This window comes from Engystomops pustulosus, chromosome 6, assembly GCF_040894005.1.
Source record: "Engystomops pustulosus chromosome 6, aEngPut4.maternal, whole genome shotgun sequence".
Lineage (NCBI taxonomy): Eukaryota > Metazoa > Chordata > Amphibia > Anura > Leptodactylidae > Engystomops > Engystomops pustulosus.
In genome coordinates this window covers 29,417,154-29,444,477 of record NC_092416.1, presented here as the reverse complement: position 1 = coordinate 29,444,477, position 27,324 = coordinate 29,417,154, and the positions used below count along the sequence as shown (strand labels likewise).

At 46.4% G+C, this 27,324-nt stretch overlaps 1 protein-coding gene across 4 annotated transcripts in view; it reads left to right on the top strand.

The window, feature by feature from the left end:
* ECE1 (endothelin converting enzyme 1) overlaps positions 1-27,324 on the top strand; it is a 65,950-nt gene that overhangs the window by 36,842 nt on the left and 1,784 nt on the right. For 2 of the 4 annotated variants that reach the window (XM_072155357.1, XM_072155356.1), the window contains 17 exons: positions 16,431-16,520; positions 17,854-17,995; positions 18,713-18,922; positions 21,774-21,898; positions 21,976-22,122; positions 22,478-22,543; positions 22,629-22,817; positions 23,174-23,316; positions 23,498-23,612; positions 24,301-24,411; positions 24,520-24,618; positions 24,733-24,810; positions 25,001-25,104; positions 25,381-25,491; positions 25,905-25,972; positions 26,048-26,238; positions 26,453-26,548. In XM_072155357.1, coding sequence (XP_072011458.1) covers positions 16,431-16,520; positions 17,854-17,995; positions 18,713-18,922; positions 21,774-21,898; positions 21,976-22,122; positions 22,478-22,543; positions 22,629-22,817; positions 23,174-23,316; positions 23,498-23,612; positions 24,301-24,411; positions 24,520-24,618; positions 24,733-24,810; positions 25,001-25,104; positions 25,381-25,491; positions 25,905-25,972; positions 26,048-26,238; positions 26,453-26,548 — 2,085 coding nt within the window. Of the gene's footprint in view, positions 1-10,184; positions 10,336-16,017; positions 16,154-16,430; positions 16,521-17,853; positions 17,996-18,712; positions 18,923-21,773; positions 21,899-21,975; positions 22,123-22,477; positions 22,544-22,628; positions 22,818-23,173; positions 23,317-23,497; positions 23,613-24,300; positions 24,412-24,519; positions 24,619-24,732; positions 24,811-25,000; positions 25,105-25,380; positions 25,492-25,904; positions 25,973-26,047; positions 26,239-26,452; positions 26,549-27,324 lie in introns of those variants that run through there. The other 2 variants (XM_072155358.1, XM_072155359.1) reach the window with 2 other exon arrangements.

Here is a 27,324-nt window from a genome sequence, read left to right as displayed (position 1 = left end):
ACATTTTGACTTGCAGGGGAATACTACAATGCCATAGTACGTATGTGTATATATCTCAAACTAGTACTGTTGCTAGTACTATTATATAATATACTTTAACTATAGTAGTAGATACAGCTCAGCATCTGGATTAGACACAGGGACTTTGCTCACATAAACACTACTTGTATAGATCGGCCACCATAGAATATCTATTAGATCTTAAACATGACAGGTTTTCTTATCAACTGCAAGGCAATCTGTATCCAGCATGTGATAGAGCAAGAGTGGTTGTCCTATTTGCCGGAAGTTTGTTAATGAGCAGGAGGAGCAGAGATAATACAGTTCTAATGACTATATATTCCAAAACTACACTATTGCTGAGCTTCACTGTTCTGATGGTCAGGGAGCATGTTAATGTTTTACCATTTTTATAGATTTTTGGAACTGTTCAGGGAGGAAGTCTCTCTTCCTCTTTTTAGTTGTATTATTTTTATTAGTGAAAGCTTAAGGCATCCGAAACTGCTCGGTTGTCTGTATTGGGAATCCGTGTCGGACTGGGTTTCCTTAGGCCCACCAGAGAAAATCTGAGGGCCCACACTTCATTATTCCCCTATACTCTAGAAGCCTTCAAATTGTGTTGTTTTCTAATGGACATCTGGGGTTCAGTATTGTCTTGAGTGAGGGCCCACCGGAGGATCCTCTGGTGCTCTGGTGGGCCAGTCCGACACTGTTGGGAATGGTTTAATACAGGAAGTGAAGTAACATTGTATGATGAAATCCCTGCCTCTCCGGTGCCGCCGGATACATCGGGAGGCTGTGGCCTCATGTAAAAGTCGGCCGGCTACATCGCATGCGCAGGCAGGAACACCCCCTTGGTGTGAAGCTGGAATAAAGGGGACCGTAAGGGCAATGCCTGGCATTATGCAAGGATATTGTGATTTCAGTTTTGTAGCATTAGAACCTTTTTTACACGGCTTCTAAGTGACCAAAAAGATAAAAACCACACCCAGATAGAAACTCCCCTGCCTCTCATTTGGGCAGTACAGAGCTGTACAAAGCTGTGGCACACATGGCGTTTTGAACCAGTTTTTGGCCCGTTTTTAAGCAGTCCGTTAAAAAAAAAAAGCAGGCGTTAAACACATGCATGGGTTTTTAAAAAAAAATACATTTTTGACCCATTTTAATTAAATAATTGGTAAAACTTGTCAAAAACACATGCGTTTTTTAAGACTGCTTAAAAACGGGTTCAAAACCCCACGTGTGCTGCCGGCCTAAACTTGGTTCTGATTGTAGTAAATATTGGAGCGGCTCATGGTGTGAGTTTGAGGCAGCGTTCAGACATTGCATTTTGAACTCATTGCAGTCTTATTGTCCTGCCTGAGCTGTGCTGCCCCCACTAGGTCCCACGGGCACATCCTGGTAGAGTTGTAGAATTACTTGGTCGTCCTGTGTGCATACGATGATTGGATAAAGGACCCCACATTCCCAGGTTCCAGACAACATTATTTCATACCATATCTGTTTTACTTGACTTGGGGGTTCATATGTTGGAGAAACGAGGCAGAACCACCTGTACCACTAACATTGAGGAGAGTCCGGGAGGACAAAGTTTTTTTTTCCCTTTGACACAGAACAGGAACGTCACCGTGAACGAATCTGAGGACAATAAAACTTTTACAGTCCTTCTCTATCCTTTCCCCATGTTGATGGATCTGTTTTGTGTCACTTCACCTATTTTCCATGTCCAGATATAAATTGTGTGTATTTTTTTTATCGCCTTTTAAGACTTGCAGCATGTCCCTTCAGTAGGAATGGTTTATTAATGTCGTCATTTTCCAACTTTGCCGTTGTAAGAGATAAAACCAGATTTCTATAGTCGCTATCTGCTGGATACCACGCTACAAAGACTTTTCCTTCCTCTTCCCTGAAAATCTGTCAAAACATCTAGATATCGGCTCCACTCACTCTGCCTTGCCAAATTCTTCCTTTGGTTAAAGTTTAACCCTTTCCTGGATTGACTTATGAATAAAAGCCTCAATTACTTAATGGCCGCTAACCAGAATTGGAAATAGCACTGCAGTAGTGACTTGATGGATTGGATACAGTAGCTCAGCAGACGACCCATCAGTAGCTACTTGATTTTTGTCTCGTAAAACTGGAGCGGGACATGTATCAGCACATCTACTTGGAGGATGTGCCAACTTCACTATCATGCCCAGTCTCCACATTCCTAACTACCTGGCACCCTCCTGGCACCTCTCCTGTGTTACCACTTGAGTCACAAGTGGCACTTATCAAAAATTCTGAAGCTACTTTGAGGTATTTGTTGCGTGTGCCTAACCATTTGCATCTTTTTAATATAAACACGTATGCACCTTGCGCATTGATGTTCCATTATGTGGAGAATGGTGTAATGTGTGCAAATAATGGCCACTTTATGTGAGTTTTCTGCAGGAGTAAGCATGGTAGAAAATTACTTTTATTGCATCTTTATATGTATTTTGGCACCAGGTACACGGCAAATGACAGGTTGTGGACGGTCTCATATCGGTTAATACTTTTTGTACTGAACCCGTGGCGACCAGAGCCTGAGGGTGCGTCCACATGTTCAGTTTTTCAGATGCAGTTTTTGATATCCAAACCAGGAATGGAGTAAAAGTAGGAGAAGGAGTAGCACCTTTCAATTATGTCTCAATCCATTATCATCCGTACATGCTTTTGACTTCAAAAACTGCATCTGAAAAACTGAACGTGTGGCTGCACCCTAACAGAGTATGGGCCAATGATGGTGGTTCAGGCAAGTGGCTGGATGTTTAAGCTGTAAGACAATTTGAGTACCCTGCTTGCCACCAGGTGATGTGAAACTGAAAAGAGACAGACAGGGTTTGCCTAATTTAAATATTTTATTTGGTTCAAACAATATACATTGACCCATTGATACATTGGATCTGTACGTGTCATTTAGATGGAAGCAGCAGACACAAGTTTGGATAGGAGTTTTAAACATGTAAGTTAGGTTTGCCCTGAGTTAGACAGCAGCAGGGTGATTTGGCCTGCAGCATCCACTCCAATGTGACTAGCTGGCAGAAATTGGTATTGACCCCCTATTCCAGTCATAATTCAGACTGGGTCGGCTCCAGGTTGCAATAGGCCCCTTTGCAGTGGACTCACGTGGCGGCATTAAAAATTCAGAAACTAAAACTCCTATTCCCTAAAATATTTGTTGGTATATGATACCAAGCAGCCCCCTCATGGTTATTTTATTATAAAGCCCCCCGTCGTCCTCTATGGATTCATTAGATACAGCCCCCTCACCCCCATTGATTCTTTATGTACAACCTTATGTGGGCCCCCCAGGATCCCTGGGCCCCGACAATTGCCCGGGTATGCCCAGTGCTAGCGCCGGCCCTGAATTGAGACTTGCATAAATGAGATAATGGAGGTGGGATAATCTGTACCCTTGGAACCTTTGGTTTATAGGAGGGTTCCATAGGAGGATTAGGTGAATGTTTCTGCCATAGTAATCAGGATTTCTGTATTCTTTCTGGATCTTTAACAGGGTACCAGACAGTATCGGAAGTGTTAACATGTTTCCTACTCCACAATTGCTTAAAATACATTTGTCAACAAAAAATATACAAAACTATAGATTTATATTTTAGCCACAGTGTAGCCATGGTCATGTATCTGTTTGTTTTCCTTGCCTGATGTTTGGCACTTGTTCCTTGATGGCAGCTGCCGCATTGTTTACCAACTGCTGTACTCATGTAGTTATGCTTGGCGCTCATTGTCTTCGCTGTTTGTTCCCTTAGGGTCAATCCTCTGTAGATTTCCCATTGTGCTGTTTGTTCTGCCAAGTACATTTTTCCTGCAGCTCCTCACCACCGCTGGAATGGCCCCATGGCTGCGGGGCCACAATGTGACTACTCCTTCTATGCAGTAATACATTATGCTAGACTGTGCTTAGTGGAAAAAGTGAGGGTTTTGGGGCCTATAAATTCCTTTATCTAGAATAGGTGTGTTTTGGAGGTTGTGTCCCTAAGAAAATTTAGGTCAAGGGCCTCATGACTCCCACCTCAAGTGCCTTAGAGGTTATTGCCTGGAATGTCAAGGTTGCAAATCCATAAAGTGATGCCAGTCAAATGTTGTGGACTATCATGGTGCTTCTATGGCATGTTGCCCAACTTTGTAATGTATATAGTGACTGGTTTACAGGAAACTGGTCCATAAATATGATGCAGTGTGTTCCAGGTACTGCTATAATAATCACTGGAGGCTGGCACCCTACACTTAAATGGTGATATTTACAAAATGCATATTTTTCAACCAATCTTAGTTGATATCCTTGTGTACTTGGGGTCTTTTTTGTCTTGTCAAGGACAACCTAGAAGTGGAAGGACTCTGTAAAACTACAGTTTCCTTTACCACATGTATGCTTGGTTAGATTAAAGGATGGGAGCGTGGGGCGTGTGCCCCAGAGCCCCCACCAAGTGTGCACAAACTGCTCACTATATGCTTGGATTCAGCTCTCTGCCGGTATACCTTACACACTGCGCCATCTGCTACAATACACAAAAACTGAGTGCTGTGCAGGGGGTTAATGTTACTGGACAGGGGTAGGTGTATAGATGTATTACTGGGGGGGTGAGGCAGCTGTATATTTAAATTTATTACTGGGTGGGTGAGGGGGTTTGTATGTAGATTTGTTACTGGTGGGATAGTAGATGGTGAGCAGGAGGACATGCTACATTCAGTGGGGGCCTCCACCAGATTTTGTGCCCAGGGGCCCCCACCAATCTTAATCCAGCCCTGAATCTTATAGTACAAGACACAAGAAGGATGACCCCCATATACTGTACTGGGTGGGGATGGTCACATGACCGGGGGCAATCATTGCAGATCTCTTCTCATTGTAAAGTGCAGTAATGATCTAGTAGTATAATAGGCTGCCCAAATTGTAAGTTCTTGTCCATCCACCAAGCCACTAGTCCACAGGCCACGGACTCTCTCCAGGGCCGGCGCTATGGGTAGGCAAAGGTGGCAATTGCCCAGGGCCCCTGGGAGAAAGGGGAGAATCTCTTCTTTCAAATGAATCTTGAATTTTGTTACTAGGTGCTATGGATCCAGAGATATTCAGGTTTAAAGTGAGAATATCAGGTGCCATTTTTATATATAAAAATCACTCCCAACGGCAGTTTAACAGTTAATATCTCCGTTTTCCTACATTTTAGAAACACACATTTAGATTCACATAAAAGAGGAGACTCTTCTTTCATAGGAAAAAAGAAGTGAGGTTCTATGTGTCACAGAGCCAGAGATACAGCCCCCTGAAGTGTCCACCCCCCAATCCAGTTTCTTAGCCATCAGGCTGCAGGGAGAATTTGCTGGACACAGGAGCTGCTGCACCTCACAGATAATGGAAATATTCACTTTATATGTTACTACATTCTGAGAAGGGATAATATCAACTAATATTCATGTTTTTAACCCTTCTCTATGCAGAACTATCTAAGAACACACTTTGGGCCACATGTATCAATCGTTTTTTTTCTGTTGTTTTTGCGCCTATTCATTCATTCATTCATTCATTCATTCATTCATTCATTCATCACTTGCGACTTTTCATTTAGGCGCAAAAACACTCCAGCCCGAAGGTGGCGTTATCTGAGAAGAAAGCACTAAGCCCCTTTGAAGAACAGCTCATTTCTAGCAGCAAAGCTCAGCCAGACACTGCAGACACTAGAACAGATCATACAGACATGAGATGCTCTGCAGACACTAGAACAGTGACCTTTTAGCGATCGAGTGCCCAAAATGCATGCCAAAACCCACTTATCTACCGCAAAGTGCCAACATGGTAATTTAGAGCAATATTACCTACATAAGGGCCAAATAATACTACCACGTTTTTACCACCACTATTAGTATGCATAACGCAGACATATACAGTGCACACATATATACAGTATGCATAACACAAGCATATACAGTACACACATATATACAGTATGCATAACATAGACATATACAGTGCACACATATATACAGTATGCATAACATAGACATATACAGTGCACACATATATAGTATGCATAACAGACATATACAGTACACACATATATACAGTATGCATAACATAGACATATACAGTGCACACATATATACAGTATGCATAACATAGACATATACAGTGCACACATATATACAGTATGCATAACACAGACATATACAGTGCACACATATACAGTATGCATAACACAGACATACAGTACACACATATATACAGTATGCATGGCACATATATACACACAAATATGCACAGCACAGATACAGACACACACATATACTTATATACACATAACACAGACATATACAGTGCACACATATATACAATATGCATAACACAGACATATACAGTACACACATATATACAGTATGCATAAACAGACATATACACTCACCGGCCACTTTATTAGGTACACCATGCTAGTAACGGGTTGGACCCCCTTTTGCCTTCAGAACTGCCTCAATTCTTCGTGGCATAGATTCAACAAGGTGCTGGAAGCATTCCTCAGAGATTTTGGTCCATATTGACATGATGGCATCACACAGTTGCCGCAGATTTGTCGGCTTCACATCCATGATGCGAATCTCCCGTTCCACCACATCCCAAAGATGCTCTATTGGATTGAGATCTGGTGACTGTGGAGGCCATTTGAGCACAGTGAACTCATTGTCATGTTCAAGAAACCAGTCTGAGATGATTCCAGCTTTATGACATGGCGCATTATCTTGCTGAAAGTAGCCATCAGATGTTGGGTACATTGTGGTCATAAAGGGATGGACATGGTCAGCAACAATACTCAGGTAGGCTGTGGCGTTGCAACGATGCTCAATTGGTACCAAGGGGCCCAAAGAGTGCCAAGAAAATATTCCCCACACCATGACACCACCACCACCAGCCTGAACCGTTGATACAAGGCAGGATGGGTCCATGCTTTCATGTTGTTGACGCCAAATTCTGACCCTACCATCCGAATGTCGCAGCAGAAATCGAGACTCATCAGACCAGGCAACGTTTTTCCAATCTTCCACTGTCCAATTTCGATGAGCTTGTGCAAATTGTAGCCTCAGTTTCCTGTTATTAGCTGAAAGGAGTGGCACCCGGTGTGGTCTTCTGCTGCTGTAGCCCATCTGCCTCAAAGTTCGACGTACTGTGCATTCAGAGATGCTCTTCTGCCTACCTTGGTTGTAACGGGTGGCGATTTGAGTCACTGTTGCCTGTCTATCAGCTCGAACCAGTCTGCCCAATCTCCTCTGACCTCTGGCATCAACAAGGCATTTCCGCCCACAGAACTGCCGCTCACTGGATGTTTTTTCTTTTTAGGACCATTCTCTGTAAACCCTAGAGATGGTTGTGCGTGAAAATCCCAGTAGATCAGCAGTTTCTGAAATACTCAGACCAGCCCTTCTGGCACCAACAATCATGCCACGTTCAAAGGCACTCAAATCACCTTTCTTCCCCATACTGATGCTCAGTTTGAACTGCAGGAGATTGTCTTGACCATGTCTACATGCCTAAATGCACTGAGTTGCCGCCATGTGATTGGCTGATTAGAAATTAAGTGTTAACGAGCAGTTGGACAGGTGTACCTAATAAAGTGGCCGGTGAGTGTATATATACACATATACACACAAATATGCACAGCACAGATACAGACACACACATATACTTATATACACATAACACAGACATAAACACACACATGTGCATAACAAAGACATATTATATATTTGTGTTATGCATATGTGTGTAAATGTCACATATACACACACATATATGCATAGCACAGGTATAAATGTATGTGAACTGTATAAACAAATTGTAGACACTGTACAACTTACAGTTATCTATGAGGAAGGCACACCGCAGCCTCTGGATGTTCCGGGTCACAGCATCCCCCTCTCTCTCTGTCCCGGCTCCACTTCAGGTCTCCTAGTAGGAGGGGGAGGTACAAGCTTCACCATGCTGCTTCCTGCTCCCAGCGCTGCACTGGGAACTTCTATTAGAGCAGCGGCTCCTCTGACAGGAGCACAGACATTGCCCTGCACCCGGCCAAGTGCTGCATCTGAGGGGCCCACAGGTCCTCAGTTTAGAAAAACTGCATCTACCCCGTGCAGTGTGACCTGCCTGCTCTGTATCTGAGCGCAAGGGGCAGATGCTGTTCTTCTAAACTGAGGACCTGCGGGCCTCTACACACGGTGGAGGATGATGGCGTGCGTGCCAGCAGAGGGCTCTGCGTGCCCTGTCTGGCACGCGTGCCATAAGTTCGCCACCACTGCACTAGAACATATAATAGATACATTAGATACTCTGCAGTCAGGAGCTGCAGGCTCTATTTACAGTTCATCACCTTCTATTTACAAAACTTTCTGCAGAATCCTGAGCTCAGAGCAAGACAGAAGAGAACGTTACAGAATGTTGCAGATAGTACTGACAAGTGTCCCCCATGTAATTCTGCACAGTATCACCAGTGTGTCTGAGGGGGATACTGTGCAGAATTACAGGGGTGCACAGGAGACCAGCACTGGGGGATCCCCTCCAGGAGAAGCCCCTGCTGAGGAGGTCACTGGGTGCTGGGTGTCACACACCTGGGTGCTGCTGTGGGTGTTATCTTCATTCTGGGCTGTGGGAGAAGCAGAGAGGAGCTTGTAGCAGGATCACATGTAAGTGCCTGAATCTAACATTGGGCCTAAACTGCGCCAAAATTGCGCCTAAACTGTTAAAGTAAAGTGATTAATAAGAGGCAGGAAATTAACTTATCACAGATGGTTGTAGCTTGTGATAATTCTGGCAAAACAGTGCGCCAGAATTTAGGCGCAACTACTACACTTAGTGATAAATGTGGCCCTTTCTCTCTTATTCCCTTTTATTTTGTGATAGTTATTTTTTGTTGGGAAAATTGACTGATACGATGAACATTCAATCCTCTTAGCCTAATGTGACTACACCGCGACCAGAACATGTCCGAAAAGTTATATGTAACACCAAAAACACACACATGTGTTTTGTTTTATTGATATATTTTGCAGGTTGTGACTGTCTAAAAATTTCTAGCTGAAAAGCAGATCTCTAGTTATTACAGTTTTAGTGATATTGTGTGGATTTATGTGAACATATCAATAGGGCACATTTGTGAACTCTACAAGTGTCCATGTATTACATTTAGGAGATGTGAAGGTAAACATTTTCTGTTTGGATCAAATTTTTTGCCATCAAAGTCAAATTTTAAGTATTTTAATAAAATGTTTCAATTAGAATCAAAATTGCATGAAGGTGCCCTATGTCTATAAAATCTTTGATGCAATTTTGAAAATGGGGCAAGTGTCTGCTTTCAGAAAATATCGGTCCCTCTCCCCAATGGGCCTCACAGTCTAATCAACCTACCAGTAATTTTTTGGAGTGTTGGAGGAAACCAGAGGACCCGGAGGAAACCCACGCAGACAGAGAGAACATACAAAATCTTTGCAGATGTTGACCAGCGCTGCAAGGCTGTAGTGCTACACGGAGCCACCGTGCTACCCATAAATCTCCCTATCATTTATCTATCTCCTATAAAATTCTCCCATATTACAGTTTGTTTTACCATACTAAAGGAGCCTCTTACTGACTGTGACTGGTCATAAAATAGTTTTATTTTGGGGCCCCACTTTTAGTTTTGCGCAGGGCCCCACTTTGTCTAGAACCGGCCCTGACTCGCTCACATTGTAAATGTCTACGATATGAAAGGGACCTGTGTGATGTATGGCATGACAATCATATGTGATGTAACTGAGGAAATAAAAGTGCTGCAACCCCAGACACCTGTCAGCCAGACCCCCACTATACTGTGTGCACTGCTCCTAGGTGAGTGCCAGGCAGGACCCTTGTAGATGGCCGCCGCCACCACCAGGAAGTTCTGCTCCTATGTAGCACAAGGCATCTAACTTTAAGGAACTCAATCTCCAGATCTCTGCCGTTTCCCCCTCTGAATCCCTCCATGCACCAAGAAGCTGCCGCCCCCCGCACACTGCACAGTCCCGACACGGGGAGCACAAGTCCCAGCAGGCGCGCAGGCCCCGCCCCTTGTACATCCACATGTTACATTGTTGCACTTCCCCTATTCTGGTCGGGAAGCGGTTAAGCATCTTCTAGTCTCTGATTGGGCGGTGCGGCTGTCATTCGCGAAGGAGGGCGGGGCGGGAAGCGGCTCCAGTATCTGATCACGGAGAGGGAGAGGCGGACTGAAGAACAGAACCGGGACCGGAGACCAACTGCACCGGCAGCAGCGACCGACACACACCCGGGACACGGTATGGGGGGAGGAACTGGGCTCATCTGTGGACATTGGGGCGTCATCTGCAGAAGATCCCAAAACTCTGTATGGTTTATAATGGGTGGGGTACAATGTAAAACAGGTCACCTTAATCACACCCCCTCTACTGTACAGGGGACCTCACTACATCACGCCCCCTCTACTGTACAGGGGAGCCCCGCTACATCACACCCCCCTCTACTGTACAGGGGAGCCCCGCTACATCACACCCCCCCTCTACTGTACAGGGGAGCCCCGCTACATCACACCCCCCCTCTACTGTACAGGGGAGCCCCGCTACATCACACCCCCCATCTACTGTACAGGGGAGCCCCGCTACATCACACCCCCCATCTACTGTACAGGGGAGCCCCGCTACATCACACCCCCCCTCTACTGTACAGGGGAGCCCCGCTACATCACACCCCCCCTCTACTGTACAGGGGAGCCCCGCTACATCACACCCCCCCTCTACTGTACAGGGGAGCCCCGCTACATCACACCCCCCCTCTACTGTACAGGGGAGCCCCGCTACATCACACCCCCCCTCTACTGTACAGGGGAGCCCCGCTACATCACACCCCCCCTCTACTGTACAGGGGAGCCCCGCTGCATCACACACACCCCCCCTCTACTGTACAGGGGAGCCCCGCTGCATCACACACACCCCCCCTCTACTGTACAGGGGAGCCCCGCTGCATCACACACACCCCCCCTCTACTGTACAGGGGAGCCCCGCTGCATCACACACACCCCCCCTCTACTGTACAGGGGAGCCCCGCTGCATCACACACACCCCCCCTCTACTGTACAGGGGAGCCCCGCTGCATCACACCCACCCCCCCCTCTACTGTACAGGGGAGCCCCGCAGCATCACACCCCCCCCCCCCCTCTACTGTACAGGGGAGCCCCGCAGCATCACACACCCCCCCCCTCTACTGTACAGGGGAGCCCCGCTACATCACACCCCCCCCCCCCTCTACTGTACAGGGGAGCCCCGCAGCATCACACACCCCCCCCCCCTCTACTGTACAGGGAGCCCCGCTGCAGCATCACACCCCCCCCTCTACTGTACAGGGGAGCCCACTGCATCCCACCCCTGGAAAAATGTGCCGGTCCAGGTGGTCAGTGAGTGGGTTAATTCAGATTCCCTCCTCGTGCCAGTTTAGTGCAGTCTTCCGCTTTGTAACTATTCCTGGTTTTCCAGGAGTGGAGAAGTTTTCCGGGAAGTTCCTGACTGTGTGCGCCCGTGTGAGATCACTGCTTGGTGTCTGTGCCAGCTGACCTTGTGTACTCCCTCCATTCCCGGAGCTGCTTGTGCCCCTCCCCTGCCGGGTGAACCACTCACAGGGCTGCACATGGTGATGGGGCATAGTGGCAGATCAGGGGTGGCAGGATCTATACCCCCCTCCCCTTATTCTGTGCCTATTCCTGGATATTGCATTGCCTCTTTACATTGCAGGAAATCTTGTTCCTGGGAAAGCTGGGTGTCAAGCCAAATAACCACCACTTTCCCTCCCTTGGGGTTGGCATCCATAATGGCTAATTGGCCAACTCATATGGTGATGCCAGTTACGGCTGCAGGAAATCTGAGTGAGTGGCCTGTTATTGGCTGCTATGGTGAGGTCACCCAGCTCTCCTGGAGACTGCACGCTAGTGATGTCATCAGCACAAGCCACACCCACCATTGGGCTGAAGTTATCGTAAGGCCGTGATGTAACCCCGCTATAACCACGGAGCCAGCGCCAGTTCTGCTCTGTGTACATAGTGGCGCTGCCAACAGGAAGAAAACAACTTAATAAGAAAAGTAATGAGCAGCTAATTCCATTACCAGGGATCAGAGCCGCTCAGGAGCAAAGCCAATCACCCGCCGCTAATCCTCTCCTGGGCGCCGCAGATCCCTGGGCACCCGCTGTTACTGTGCTCATGGACCTGGCCCTCATATGTGACATTACATCTATATCCCTGTGTATGTACAACCGAGAATATATACATATTTTGGCCCCTTTCACATCCCATAGAGGTCTATAAGAACGGTTACAAAATGTAATGAATGCGGTTATGCACCGCATGCTGCACTCATTATTCTACTGCTGGGGCAATCACTCTGTACATACATGACATTACTTATCCTGTACTGATCCTGAGTTACATCCTGTATTATACTACAGAGCTGCACTCACTATTCTGCTGCTGGTGCAGTCACTGTGTACATACATGACATTACTTATCCTGTACTGATCCTGAGTTACATCCTGTATTATACCCCAGAGCCGCACTCACTATTCTGCTGCTGGTGCAGTCACTGTGTACATACATGTCGTTACTTATCCTGTACTGATCCTGAGTTATATCCTGTATTATACCCCAGAGCTGCACTCACTATTCTGCTACTGGTGCAGTCACTGTGTACATACATGACATTACTTATCCTGTACTGATCCCGAGTTACATCCTGTATTATACCCTAGAGCAGTGATGGCTAACCTATGGCACTGGTGCCAGAGGTGGCACTCTGAGCCCTTTCTGTGGGCACCCGGGCCATCACCAGAGATGACTCCAGGTATCTTCCTGCAGTCCCAGACAGTCCAGGACTTGCTGTGCAGAGGTATTTTAAAGTGACAGCTCTACCTGGGACTATTTTCTGCTAAATTGGTGCCTCAGGGTGCTGGTATCAATGAAAACTGTGACAGAGAAGGGAGTATAAATCAAAAATTACATTTCTGTGTTGGCACTTTGAGATAAATAAGTGGGTCTTTGTTGTAGTTTGGGCACTCGGGCTCTAAAAGGTTCACCATCACTGCCCTAGAGCAGTGATGGTGAACCTTTTAGAGACTGAGTGCCCAAACTAAAATCAAAATCAACTTATTTACTGTGAAGTGCCAGCATGGAATTCTATACAGTAGCTTATTGCTACCTGTTCTTCCACATCTTTCAATTGTATCAACCAATACAGTTGAAAGGAGGGCAAATTTAGATTTGGAGGGCAAATCATTGTAGCTTCTCTCCAGGGTCTCTGTAGAGGAAGAATGTTGGGTCAGCAGGATGACCTCCAAAGATTATGCAGCCCTGTCCACACTTTCTCACTTTTCTTGCAGTTCCAAACAGCCAATGAATTGTCGCTTTAAAATGGCGCTGAGAGCTGCATTAGTTGTCTGGCGCGGTAGGAAGATTTGGTGGATTTGGTTCTATTTGGTGAACACTGCCCTAGGCAGATGGCCTGAGTGCCCACAGAAAGGGGTCTGAGTGCCGCTTCTGGCACCCATGCCATAGGTTTGCCATCACTGCCCTAGAGTTACATTCTGTACATAACATGCACAAAATATTGTATATATTTGAGATTTTGTATATAACTCACCTGCTTGACACAAACTTAAACTCCCATGGTAGTCCGCTCCAAATTTCTCCCACCTGACAGTGGACCAGCCAGCCGCGCTCTGAGTGCTCAAGGCAAAGGCTTATAATTGCAGAGAACTCCAGTGCAGGCTCCTTGGTCTCTATAAAATAAACTTTTCTTTATTCAGCATACAGCATAGACGTACATCGGGTAAAACACAATGGGTTCGGATCCGAACCTATTGTATTTTACCCGATGTAAGTGTATGCTGAATAAAGAAAAGTTTATTTTATAGAGACCAAGGAGCCTGCACTGGAGTTTTCTTCTGAATGGGGCTGGACCAGCAGGTGAGTATTTATTTATTCTTTCTCAAATAAACGAAGACTACACAATACATGCTAACATAAGGAACGTTTTCAGCCAGGAAAGCAGACTTCACATCCCTATCTATATCCTTCCTGCCCAAGAGGTGTGAGTAGAAGGATCTGACGACCTCCAGGATCTCTACGCGATGTTTTCAGGGATCCTGTACTGTGACAACTTTACTTCTCACTGACATCTTACGGTTTCTGTAAGGGCTCATGCACACCAAGTGCCCACCCGGCCGTAGCTGTATGGGCATATGTCGGGCATGGTAGAGAGGAGGAGAGCCGAACGTTGCGCGCCCCTCCTCTCTCCGTAGAGAATAGAGCCGCCATGGCCGTTCTTATGTCCTAAGATAGAGCACACTATCTTTTTTGGGGCCACAGTACAGTGAGCCTATGTTGTACTCAACGTACCACGCGCCATAGACAATTATGGGGGACTTGTTTAAGGCCGTATAAGTGTCCCACATACGTTAGTGTGCATGAGCCTTAAGGGTTGGGGGGGGGGGGAGCAGCATTTCCCTTAATCCCACACAAAAGCCAAAGATGTCTATTTTACTGACTCCACTTCAGCAAAGTTTTCACTGTGGAGATCTCGACTGGAGTTAGTCGTTCCAAAAAAAAGGTGGTGAGATCCTTGTCCTCACATCTCCCACCACTCTGCCTCCCCTGAAGGCTCTCCCCATCGACCTCTGAAGCAGAGATGTTATCAAGGGCTTGGAACCGGTTAAAAAGACCAACCTGAGAGGAATTGGTTTTACCTTAGGTTTCTAAGTCAGTGGAAGAAGACTGTGAATCCCCCTTTTTCATTTTCTTTGTGCCTTGCTTGCTCCTTTCCTCTAGCCATGCCCCATTATCCTCATGCAAACCCTCCTAATGGAGCCCCCCCCCCATCTCTCGGAAGGCTCCAGGGCCATGCTGCTATATACAGAAGGACAGAGCAACCTTTCCGTCCCCTACAGTGAGTGATCTTTCCCCTTTCCTCAAAGCCACCAGGAGACGCTGCAGCAAAATATTGCCCCTAGGGCCCAAAATACGAGTTTTTACATTGCTCATACCCCCATCCACAACACCATTCACACTTGCTGGAGAGTAACAACGGACGGCAGGACAGCCTCAGCATCTTCGGGCAGAGGCCACCTTCACAGGACCAATTCCCCCTCCCCGGGGGTGCTCCCAACCTGCATTGCCTGTCGAGGGGGGACCTAAATTCCAGGTTCATTGTCCTCCACTTCTTTGGTGCAGATTTTGACTTTTTGCAATTAGTTGCCGTCCTTTCTGTATAGGAGGTAGGAGTAGGACGTGGCTTGTGAGCTGGGAGCAATGGGCGTTACACTCGTGGCCTCTGCAGGGCTAGCGTGCCCCTGGAAGCACTCGGCTTCCCTGCTGTGACCCTGGTAGGACCACTCTGCTGCTTTGCTTGGCCTTTCTGCTCATCTGAAGCCTTTCAGGTTTGTCGAGTTTCCACCGACCCAAGGGGAGTAGGAGCAACACTACTGCAACTTCTGGTAGAACGTCTCGCCCAAGTCCACCACTGCGCTGGAACCCTACTCCCTCCCTGGGAGAAGAGCGGGCAGACCCTGGGTGGGTAGATCTTCCGCCAGGAGCTTAGGAGCACAAACGCAGAGCAGCTCCACACACAGCCTCCACCCACAAGGTACCAACCTCCAGAGCTGCACTCATTATTCTGCTGGAGGTGCAGTAACTGTGTACATGACTTTATTCTGTTTGTAGAGTCTTGGGATAAGTAGTGAGTGCAGCTCTGGAGTATAATGCATCACTCATCTTGCACTGATGCTCTGACATTGTTGATTGTTTGTGGATGATGTGGTCAGTAGTCATTGATGGGATGCTTGTGGTAATTGCATGTACTTTCTCTTGTGTCGGAGATCTGTTTCTGTTTGAGTACTTGAACTCCTCCTCCTCCTCCTCGTCATGGAGCAGCACATAAGGGGTTAATGCGGCCTCCCCTCCCTCATTGTGTGAGTGGCTGCTGAGTCAATAATGGCAGGAAGGAGGGAGGTGCAGAGTCCAAGTTAAAGAATACTAAATAAGCTACAGGCCAGGGGGCAGAGATGACAGCAGTGACCAGAGGATGAGGCTGGAGAACAGCAGTATGTGCCCCCTAGTTCTGGTCATGTGCCCCTGCAGGGGGTGCAGATAAGCCTTACATAAGGAGGCTTTGTGTGGGTGGTCCTGTGGGCTGTAGCTGTGGCTCCGCTTGTATTTGCCTTGGGATTTGATCTGTAGAGAAGGAGATGCAGGGCTGGGGCAGCAGGAGGGGTATTCTGGGGTAGTAGCTGGGCTTAGGACCCCCAGTGCCCCCCTCATGCGCCTGTAGTCCTGTTCATGGAAGTTTTAAGAGACTCTGTTGTACACTTCACTTTTCAGATGTCGTCCTACAAGAGAGCGACGAGAGAGGACGAGGAGGATCTGGTGGATTCTATCCGTGAGGGCGAGGTGTACCCCAGCGGAGTTCAGGTACGGGGGGTCACCTATGTGCCAAATATTGGGGGACAGGGTTAACTACATAAGGTTAAGTAATAACTCCTGGAGTGTCTCTGCAGAACTTTGTTATCAAAGATAAAAAAAAATTAAAGTGTGGCCAGTTTTTGGGATGGAGATTTCTGTGCTATGTATGTGATGAGGTTGCTCTTCATACTTGGGCCTTAGAGCATAGCCGTGCAGGGACACAGGTGTAAATGCTAATTTGGCCTGCCGGACATTTGGTTCCTGTAGTTCCTGGTTCTCTCAGGAGTAGTTTTTGGGGTGCTCCTGGATTGCTTGTGCATACACGTTCCCCTCTTCGACCTGCTGTGTTGTCCTCTCCACAGATTAGGAGAGCTGCAGAGGCAGCTGGGATGTGCAGAGATTGTAAGCTCTGGAGACCAGAACAGGGGTGTGGGAGCCGGGAGCATGTGGAAACCTACAACATGGATCTGGGCGTGTGGAAATGTTTTAGATTCCAGATGTGTCACCCGACCAAAACACAATGGAAATCTGAGCCAACTTTTGTTCCGCAAGGTAGACCGGGGATTAAGTTCTCATTCAACAATTAAAGGGCAGGCAACGCGCAGTATGGAGAATGATAGGAAGGGAACTATTCGTTCACATAAAGCGGTGGTCACTTTTGTAAGATCCCCCACCCCTCCTTACAAACTTCTGTCTAGACTTATTTGTGGGGGCAAAGTGTCCCTTCTCTTTATCCCTTGTGAGCAGAATGATGACCCCCAGCCCCTGCCTGTAACGTCTGATCCGTCAGGGATATGGGAGTTTGGATGTTTTCCTTTCTCTGAACAGTTTCTGTCTGAATAGTCTGTAGATCGTCTTAATCCATTATCTAAACAAGGTAAATGTTTCCCACATCTCGTGTTACTCTTCTTGGCGCTGGTGGCCTGTAGTAGTCTGGGTGTGTATAAGGGGGGGGGGGGGGTCTTGGCTTCTTTTCTAAACTTGGGAAAGTTGGGGGGGGTGGGGGAAGTAATTTTGAAAACCAGTCCACCTCTGTAACTTCTCCTATTAAGTTTCTCTCCTCCCCACTAGTGATTAAATACAATGGACTGATATGTATCAGAAACCTATAACCCTGTGACTGATCTGTCAAGTTCCCCTAGTTCTGGCAGTGAGGGGGTTATGACTGCAATGCCAGGAATGTGCCGTGTCCGCTGACGTTGGCCCCTTGGTTTCCTCACATTGTAGAGTTTTGTACATTCCTAATTCCTCTTTTCTTATGACGTCAGCTAGTAAACACACTTCATAGTCTGGAGGCCATTATCTACTCTGTATATTAACCTGCAGGGAATCCTCTCCACAGGTGAGTCTACGAGGAGGACGACCCCGCAGCAGCTGCTGGACGGACAGGACACACGTAGAGAAGAGGCTGCTGCTGCTGGTGGCGGTCCTAGCCTTCGGGCTGTTGGCGTGTCTGGTGTCCCTGGTCATCCAGTATCGGAAGAGTGAGTGTAGCATGATGCTATACACTGTGATTTATATACATGGGAATTTATAAAATGGTAAACCTTCTTGTTACTGTTCACAAGAATGTTGCAATCCACTGACAGCAAGTACATCCTAGTTAAAATCAAGAGTCTGCCTTTTTATAAGTCTGTTTTTCATTATCTTATAGGATATGTGGCCCTTTAACATCCTAATATTGTGTAAATACAACCTCAGGTAAAAAAAAGTAAAGTGATAAAATATTTCAGAGAAATAGTGGGCAGGTGTCTCTAATCACATGTCCATGATTGATCATCAGCAAGTGTGACCACCACTATAAAAGCAGAAGTCCTAGCTGTCTGGCGTTCAGGCTTGTTATAACACAATATCAAGAAAGAATGGCTGTCACAATTAGTTTTATATAAGCCGTGTTTGCTGCTCTTAAACCAGGGAAGAATTGTAAGACCAAAACATTTTAACGTTCAGGCAGACAAGACCCTTACAAGATCTGTGCTTGCTGTCAGTGCAAGGCAATATTCAGTAACAGAACTTGACTTTGTGACCCCAGAAAAAATGTGGATGACGCATATGATCCCAAAAGCTATTTGCTCACCATATGTTGGAACACTAGGGATTGAATTTGGATACCAGATGTCATTTAAAAAGGGGTGTTATTCAGTGTCAAGGTCACTGCTGTGCCCTCTTGATGTGACTTTTCCCTACTGTTCCTGCTACAGATAATGACACCTGTCTGTCGGAGTCCTGCATCTCTGTGACCAGCTCTATCCTGCGTTTTCTTGACCGCTCCGTGGACCCCTGTGAGGATTTCTATAGCTATGCCTGTGGGGGATGGATCAAGGCCAATCCTGTCCCTGATGGACATTCCCGCTGGGGGACCTTCAATGAGCTGTGGGAGCACAATCAGGCCATCATGAAGCACGTCCTGGGTGAGTGGTGGATCAATGATATCAATGCTTTCTAGTATGGAAGTGGTGGGACTGCGATATATTGCAAGCTTGGTCCCAATTGGGAAAACTGACGCCCACTATGGCCTTGTTTATGGCTTGCAGACTCCATGGCACATTCCATTAATGGATATCATTGGGGGTTCAGCACCATTTTACAATGGAGGTTCTGGTCAAACAGACATATTTCCACTGCGTTCCTTTCTGTGGACTGGTGGAGGGTGCTGAATTTTGCAGAAAAATCTGTCTCCTGGAATGACCACTTGCCTTCCTTCCAATACTCCATGCTAGCCCTTACATGGGTTGTCTGCTGTATTTCAATGTTGCACTAGTGGTTTGGTTTCTCTGTCATCAGTGGAGGTGGAAGTTCTCTCTGTGTGTTGTGTGAAGGCCCCCACCCTGTATTCTGCTGGGACCTGGGACGCCATCAGACATCTAGTTAATTCTTGGACTTGCAGATTCTGCCAAAATGTCTCCATGCTACTGCTCCAGGACCTTGTGACTCTGCAGATTATGTAACTCCCTGGTGCTCACCAGATGGGCCAAAGTGTTGTTCATCCCAGGCAGCAGCCGCCCTGTGAGCTACTTATTAATTGTCTTATGTGGGGAAGAGGGGATTGATGTGAGATGGCCACAATGTACTGCACATCTGCAGAACCCAGTGTAACTATTTGTCTGTAATGGAACATCTAGTATGTTTTACATACTCCAGAGCTGAAATCTGTGCTCAGAATGAACATGTAGTAAATGTACAGAGTTTGATCTGGTGTTTTTTTTTTTTTTTCCATTTATTCTGAGAATGGTCATTATTGCCCAAGATGCCGTCATCCCATTCTTCTCTTTATTATGGGAGGTCAGCCAGGATATTGGGTCAGGAGTGTGGGTTGCAATTTACAATTTTTAATCAGCAGAATAGTGAGTGCAGCTCTGGAGTATAATACAGGATGTAACTCAGGATCAGTACAGGATAAGTAATGTCATGTATGTACACAGTGACTGCACCAGCAGCAGAATAGTGAGTGCAGCTCTGGAGTATAATACAGGATGTAACTCAGGATCAGTACAGGATAAGTAATGTCATGTATGTACACAGTGACTGCACCAGCAGCAGAATAGTGAGTGCAGCTCTGGGGTATAATACAGGATGTAACTCAGGGTCAGTACAGGATAAGTAATGTCATGTATGTACACAGTGACTGCACCAGCAGCAGAATAGTGAGTGCAGCTCTGGAGTATAATACAGGATGTAAATCAGGATGTCTATTGGATTAGCAGTTAGATTGTAGAGAGACTATAAGACGGTGAACCTAGATCTGACACGTTATTTTTAAAGGGATAGTGGTCCTTCTATTGATCTGCTGGTGACTGGTTTCATACTTGTGTACGCCGACATTACATTTTAGCTATTTATACATTGTTTCCCTTCTGTAGTCCTTGATGATTATATATAGATGTTTCCTTTCACTGTTGCTCAGATATTTAACCCCTTAAATGTAACATCATGTTTACAAGCAAAGATCTTTTAAATGGCGACCTAAAATACTGACGTTCTTTGGTGAAGGGGATATAAGAAGGTTGATCGGTGATGGCTGCCTCTTACATAAGACTTCTAATGGCAGAATCTGAGAAGTTAAACCTTCACCTTGGATAAACCAAGGATCTGAGGTTCTTATCTCAACAACACAGACCTGTCTTTGACCTTCACCAAAACCCAAGGCCCCCTCCCACCCATGACCACTGTTCAGTGTCAACACTGCAGATAAGAATTTGATGTTTACACAGATGGGTCGGCGTTGATGGGGTCCGGCTGCCTCCTCTCCAGAACCTTCCTGAGAACTATGAGCAGGATGGATTATCGGGCTCTAGTTTCTTATCTGTGATTCCTAGGAGACAGGTGCTCAGCACATGCAGGCGCTGGCATAATGGGCACCTAGAGTATGGGGGCAGGGCGCTAGTACACTGCACTCTGACCTGTGGGGGAGGGGTAGTTAAAGGGACATTGCCTCTTAAAATTAAAATGCTCTAGAATGAATTGTAGCGTCTTCTATGAACTACAGCATATCCCGGGCATCGGCTCCCAGCTCTTCTACACGGATGAGAATTCCCTCTGCTCTCGAGGCCTCGCAGCTCATCTGGTTTTGGTTCTTTGATGGATCTGGAATGAGCAGAACGCGTGGGACTCTGCTTCTGTGGTGTTGACATTAGGGGAGGTGTCGAAGGCTGCTACAATAATATTGAAGCTGGGGGCTGTAATGGAAGCCAGATGGATCTCCTGGGGGCCCTCGGTTTATACTGACGTAGGGACCCTTGTACTGCTGGGAAGAAGTTGGAATGTAGATGTACAGTTCAGGACAATGGAGCGTCACAGGTCACTGCCTTTGGAATCTTCTTCCAGTTCTGTGATGTCAGGGAGACCTTGCGCTCCTCCATGTTCTGTTTGAGGATGTCCCATGGGATTTGGGTCTGGAGAGTTGCTGAGTTTGTCTGGCAGTGGCCATCTTGGAGGTGTTTGGAGTCGCTATCATGATGGATACAGGCATCTAGATCAATGTGGTGAAGTATATGGTTTGAGCGCTGTCAGACTGAATTTTGCCCAATTAGCCGTCTGTTGTCACCTTGGGGTTGACTCTTTGTAGCCAGTGGCTTAGTGTAAATTGGTTCTGCCCTCAATATAACTGGATTCGACCATTAGAGACTGGTATAAGAGCTGTACACAGACTACTATAACTTGGCCCAGCGCTGAAGATATGACTCCTTGATACAATCTATAGGTATAATAAAATATGTACTAAAATCTAGTTGTATTGTTGATGTACTCTATTTCTTACTATAGAGAACACGACCATGAACTTCAGCAGTGTGGCCGAGCACAAGACTCAGAGATATTACCAGGCCTGTCTGAATGAGTCCAAGATTGAGGCACTCGGAGCCAAGCCTCTGCAGGAGCTGATAGAGAAGGTAAGACTGTCCGGGGGTGGCATATGGGGTCCGCTCCCATGTATGGACCACGTGTTTATCCATTCTCCTTCCTGCAGCTTGGTGGCTGGAACATCACTGGCCCTTGGGATAAGGATAACTTCCAGGAGACCCTGCAAGCCGTCACCGCTTATTACCGAATCTCCCCGTTCTTCTCAGTGTTTGTCAGTGCAGACTCCAAAAACTCCAACAGTAACGTCATCCAGGTAAGGAGTGATGGGTTATATCAAGGGTCAATTAAGGCAAGGACAAAATCAGAATAACATGATAACATAATAAACATAGCAACCTCCAGAGCTGTAATCATCACCGTTTTGTATGGGTACTGAGGAAAGTATTATCCCGCTCTACATCTTCTCCAACGCACCAGAACAGTCTGTGCTCACTGTTGAGTAGACTTGTGCAGCAGCTCTGAATGTAACTAGAGTATAAGCTCCGGAGCCATGTAGCACTGGACTCTAGTACACAGTATGTTTAGTCTTACATACCCACATCCTTATATAAATGTGAGTGTTCCTGCCTGCCCCTGTATTTCTGAAGCTTTCTTTGCTTCTCTCCTAGATAGACCAGTCAGGCCTGGGGCTGCCGTCCAGGCAATATTACCTGAATAAAACTGCAAATGAGAAGGTGAGCACTTATGTTCTCTGCCGCTTTTCTCTGGCCTCTCATCCATATTGGGGGTTAATTTTTCCTTTTGCACTCACCATTCCAGGTCCTGACCGGGTACCTCAACTTCATGGTGCAGCTGGGTGTTCTCCTTGGGGGAGAGGAGAACACCACACGGGCACAGATGGAGGAGGTCCTGGACTTCGAAACTGCCTTGGCCAACATCACCATCCCCCAAGAAAAGAGACGAGATGAAGAGCTCATCTACCACAAGATCACCGCTGGGGAGCTGAAGGTAAGTGCCGCTTGCTTTCTCCTGCTGAGGATCGACCCTTCTCAAAGGGTTTTCTTTGTTGGTAGCTGAGAACCTGGTGAAGCATTGGAACAAATCGGGCTCCACTTCTGAATCCCCCTCTTCCACCAGTGCCAGGCTCGTCCCCCTTAGTTTAGGGTTCATGAATGGCAGCTGAGTAGTCACTTGAACTGTGAACTTATCACTTCCACTTCATCGAGATCCCTCCTTGTATCAGTTGTCACTACGTCTCCTCCCTGTGGATTTTGAAGTACCAATAATCAGGCCTGATATATCAAATTTTCATTGTCCATATTACCTGATGTGCATTTTATGACAAACTCCTCTGTCCTCTGCAGGATCTGGTGCCAGTGGTCGACTGGATCTCATTTCTTCGAACCGTTTTCCATCCAGTACAAATCAATGAGACAGAACCCGTGGTGGTTTACGCAAAGGAATATCTGCAGGAAGTGTCCAACCTCATCAACAGCACTGACAAGAGGTAGAGGGGGCAGCGACCTCTGGGGTCATATAGTCAAAGCCTTAGTGCAGTGGGAGGACTGCTGACAATAAATATGACCACCACTGCATTTCTCATGTGTCTTCTATGAGGCAGGGAAGCCCGTGAGACCACCCTTATGCCAACTTGATCGTGTAGTCTGAAATTCCTTCTTTCCTTGCAGGATCCTGAACAATTACATGATCTGGAATCTGGTGCGGAAGACTAGTATGTTACTGGATCAGCACTTCCAGGATGCTGAAGAGAAGTTCATTGAAGTTATGTATGGAACCAAGAAGGTGAGATTATGACTGCATGAAGCATCTGAGGAATGCAGCGATAATGAGTTGTACCCTGGTCACAGAATTTATAGCAGATTATAAACTTGATATTTCTGTAAAGTATTTGCACCCTTTACAGTCCCGCAGTCACATCCCCCACACTTCCTGCACCTAGGAGCGCTACCCTTTGTGGAAGGTCAGGTCAGTGTCTTCAGCCCTGGTGGACAGGTCACTGCTGCAGAAATTGTATTTCTGGATGGATTTGCACCCAATAGTTTCCTGAATCTGCTCATCAGCGACACTGCCCAAGTAATGTCATGGCAGATGTCTAACCCCAACCCATGCCTGATGGGGAAAACCTTGTATTATAGAAAAGGCCATGTCTGTTGAACTTGTATTAGAATATGTCATGATCTTAAAACCTGTATGGATCTTTGCTCATCTTTGTGAGAAGCTGCGTGACCTGGGCACGTTTAAGTGCTAGTAGAGGAGCCCTGATGACGGCGATATGTAACAGTGATGTACAGAATGTTCTGATGCCAGCATTCTAATGTCCCCATCACACCCCCTGCTGGCTGCTTCCGGTACAGCAGCCATCCAGCTCATCCAGTGCAGTCGCCAGTGCCAAATCTCTGATAAATTGTGCGACAATGACATGAAATTCCATCTGTCTTATTTCATGGAGCTTCTTTCTTTCTAACCTTAGACTTGCACCCCACGGTGGAAGTTCTGCATCGCTGACACGGATAACAACCTTGGCTTTGCTCTCGGAGCCATGTTCGTCAAGGCCTCATTTGCCAACAGCAGCAAAACCAGGGTATGTAGTGACAGTGTAAGGGCATCAGTTTGTGTGACTATGTAGCTCTGTTTATTCACTAGTTTCAGTTTTGAGACGTTGGAAAACCTCGTTTGCTCTTTTTTGCAGGCCGTGCAGATGATAAAGGGGATAAAGAATGCCTTTGAGGAGAGTCTGGAGACTATAAGCTGGATGGATGAAGACACTCGCAAAGCAGCCAAAGAGAAGGTGAGACCGCAAGCTATTGTTCCCTGTTATCAGCCTTCCCATAAAGGAAACCTGAGAACATATTTCCCTCCATTGTGTATCCTTTACTCTTGATGTGATTCTTTGTGTTCCTAGGCTGAAGCGATCTATGATATGATCGGCTACCCCAACTTCATCATGGACCCCAAGGAGTTGGACAAGGTTTTTAATGATGTAAGTGGCGGTGGCTTTTTTATATGCTTGTATATTGGGTCTTAACTTGGTGGGAGGTTCTAGAATGCAATTTGGGGTACATTTGGATACACTGATTTTGGATAACCTCCTGATAAAAGCCAGGATGCCTTTTGTTACCTTTTCTCATGGTATTGGGTCAGTAACCCCTTACTGCTGTCTTGTTTCCCAGTATGAAGTGACGTCGGACCTTTACTTTGAGAACGTCATGAGGTTCTGCAACTTCTCAGCAAGAGTGACGGCAGATCAACTCCGCAAGCCGCCCAACAGGGACCAGTGAGTAGTTGTAACAAGTGGCCTATTTAGTGTTTGAAGGCGACCCTGGAGATGGACAAGGAACGAAAGGCAACTAGGGGAGGGGGGTATTTGCATCTTACTGCTGCACTACAACACCCAGATATGCAGGATGATGAGGTCCTGGAAGCTGCAGTGGTGGTTCAGGCAGATGCCATGAGCTGCAGCTTAAATTGTATGCAGCTCTAGCTTCCCCCTTCAGATGGTTGAAGCATTGCACAGTATGATGGTGTTTCTGACCCCTTCTCCATATTTCAGATGGAGTATGACGCCCCCTACAGTCAATGCTTATTATTCTCCTACCAAGAATGAGATTGTCTTCCCAGCTGGAATCCTGCAGGCTCCGTTCTACACCAGCTCCTCGCCCACGTAAGATTATTGCCGCTATTATGAAGTTGCATGGTGGTGAAATGTGCTTCTTTTCTACCTCCCTGCAACTCTCACCTACTATAGACATTCGGTGCACAGTATTTATCTTTGTAGCCCAGATGTTTGATCAACTTGTGCAACTTTTGGGCTTGGAATTGTCCCATTCTTTTGCCTAATAAGTCGTACTTTTGGTAAACTACTATTTTGGACCAAAGTCTCACACCACAAAAAGTTGCAAAAGTGAGACTAAACACTTATCGCGTATCACAAAGGGGAAAAACTTGAGATACATTGCAATGATTAAATTGGCCGACTTCAGGAAACCTGAAAAAGTGGCAGCCGAAAAACTGATACAATATGATGTCCTATGGTGTTTATCAGATTTATAATGGATTCAACGGTCTTTCTACCAGGGCTCTGAACTTTGGAGGGATTGGCGTTGTGATGGGCCATGAACTGACCCACGCATTTGATGACCAAGGTGCGTCTCTTATCCTGCTATTCATTGCTTCTTGCATCCTCTGATTCCTCAGTAACCTCTGTGTCTTCCGCTCAGGCCGGGAGTATGACAAGGATGGAAATCTACGCCCGTGGTGGAAGAACTCATCAGTGGAGGCCTTCAAGAAGCAGACGGAGTGCATCACCGAACAGTACAGCAGCTACAAGGTGAATGGAGAAGCGGTGAACGGAAAGCACACCCTGGGGGAGAACATTGCTGACAACGGAGGACTCAAAGCTGCCTATAGGGTAAGGCTGCCTGTAGCTCCTCATTTCCACCACAAATGCTGATCTAGTGCCCGGAAAAATCTACAGCCAAACTCCTATTACTTTCCAAAGGTCCTTGAACTGCTCCGATGTATGTGTCAGGAGGCACCGGATAGCTTTAACTGTATCTATGACTAGAAGATGCAGATGGATAACGTTGTGACTACTACTCTCAATGTTCTCTGCTGTCTTGCAGGCATACCAGAACTGGGTGAAGAAGAATGGCGAGGAGCAGGTGCTGCCGTCCTTGGGGCTCACCAATGATCAGCTTTTCTTTGTTGGTTTTGCTCAGGTAAGAAGCTCATAACTGAGGGTTGTCAGGAGGCTGTTGTCTACAGGATTAAGAACCTTCTTTTTTATACGGGTAGATCTCAATAAATACAAATATCATTTTTATATTTCAGTAATTCAATTCAAAAAGTAAAACCTCATGTATAAGGTCATTAGAGAGCACTTTAACAGGAATAACACTTGATAATGTTGATTATGGCTACAGCCAAGGAAAAGCCAAAATCTCAGAAAATTAGAAGAATATATTAGACAAACTGTAAAGACTTTATATTTAAAAAAAAAAAAAAAAAAAAAAAAGTTGGCCAAAAGAGTAAATGCCCTCAATACTTGGTCAGGACTCCTTTTACTAGAATGATTCCATCAATGCGCTGTGGCATGGAGTGATCAGCTGATGGCGCTGCAGAGATGTTATAGAAGGAAAGGATCGCAGCCTTCAGCTCGTCTGCATTGTTGGGTCTGGTGTCTCTCATAGATTCTCTATGGGGTTAAGGTCACAGGAGTTTGCAGTGAGTCAACAATGCTGGAGTCAGTGCTTCAAGAGCCACCAAACAGACGTATCCAGGACTTGGGTTACAAGTGTTGCCTTCCATGTGTCATCCTCTCCTGACCAATGGACAACACCATACCTGGGCTAAGGAGAGAAAGAGCTGGACTCTTCTCAGTGTCCAAGGTGTTGTTTCCATTGAAAGTAAATTATGCATTTCATGTGGAAATCAAGGTCCCAGAGTCTGGAGGAAGAGGAGACACAATCCAAGCTGCTTGAGGTCTAGTGTGAAG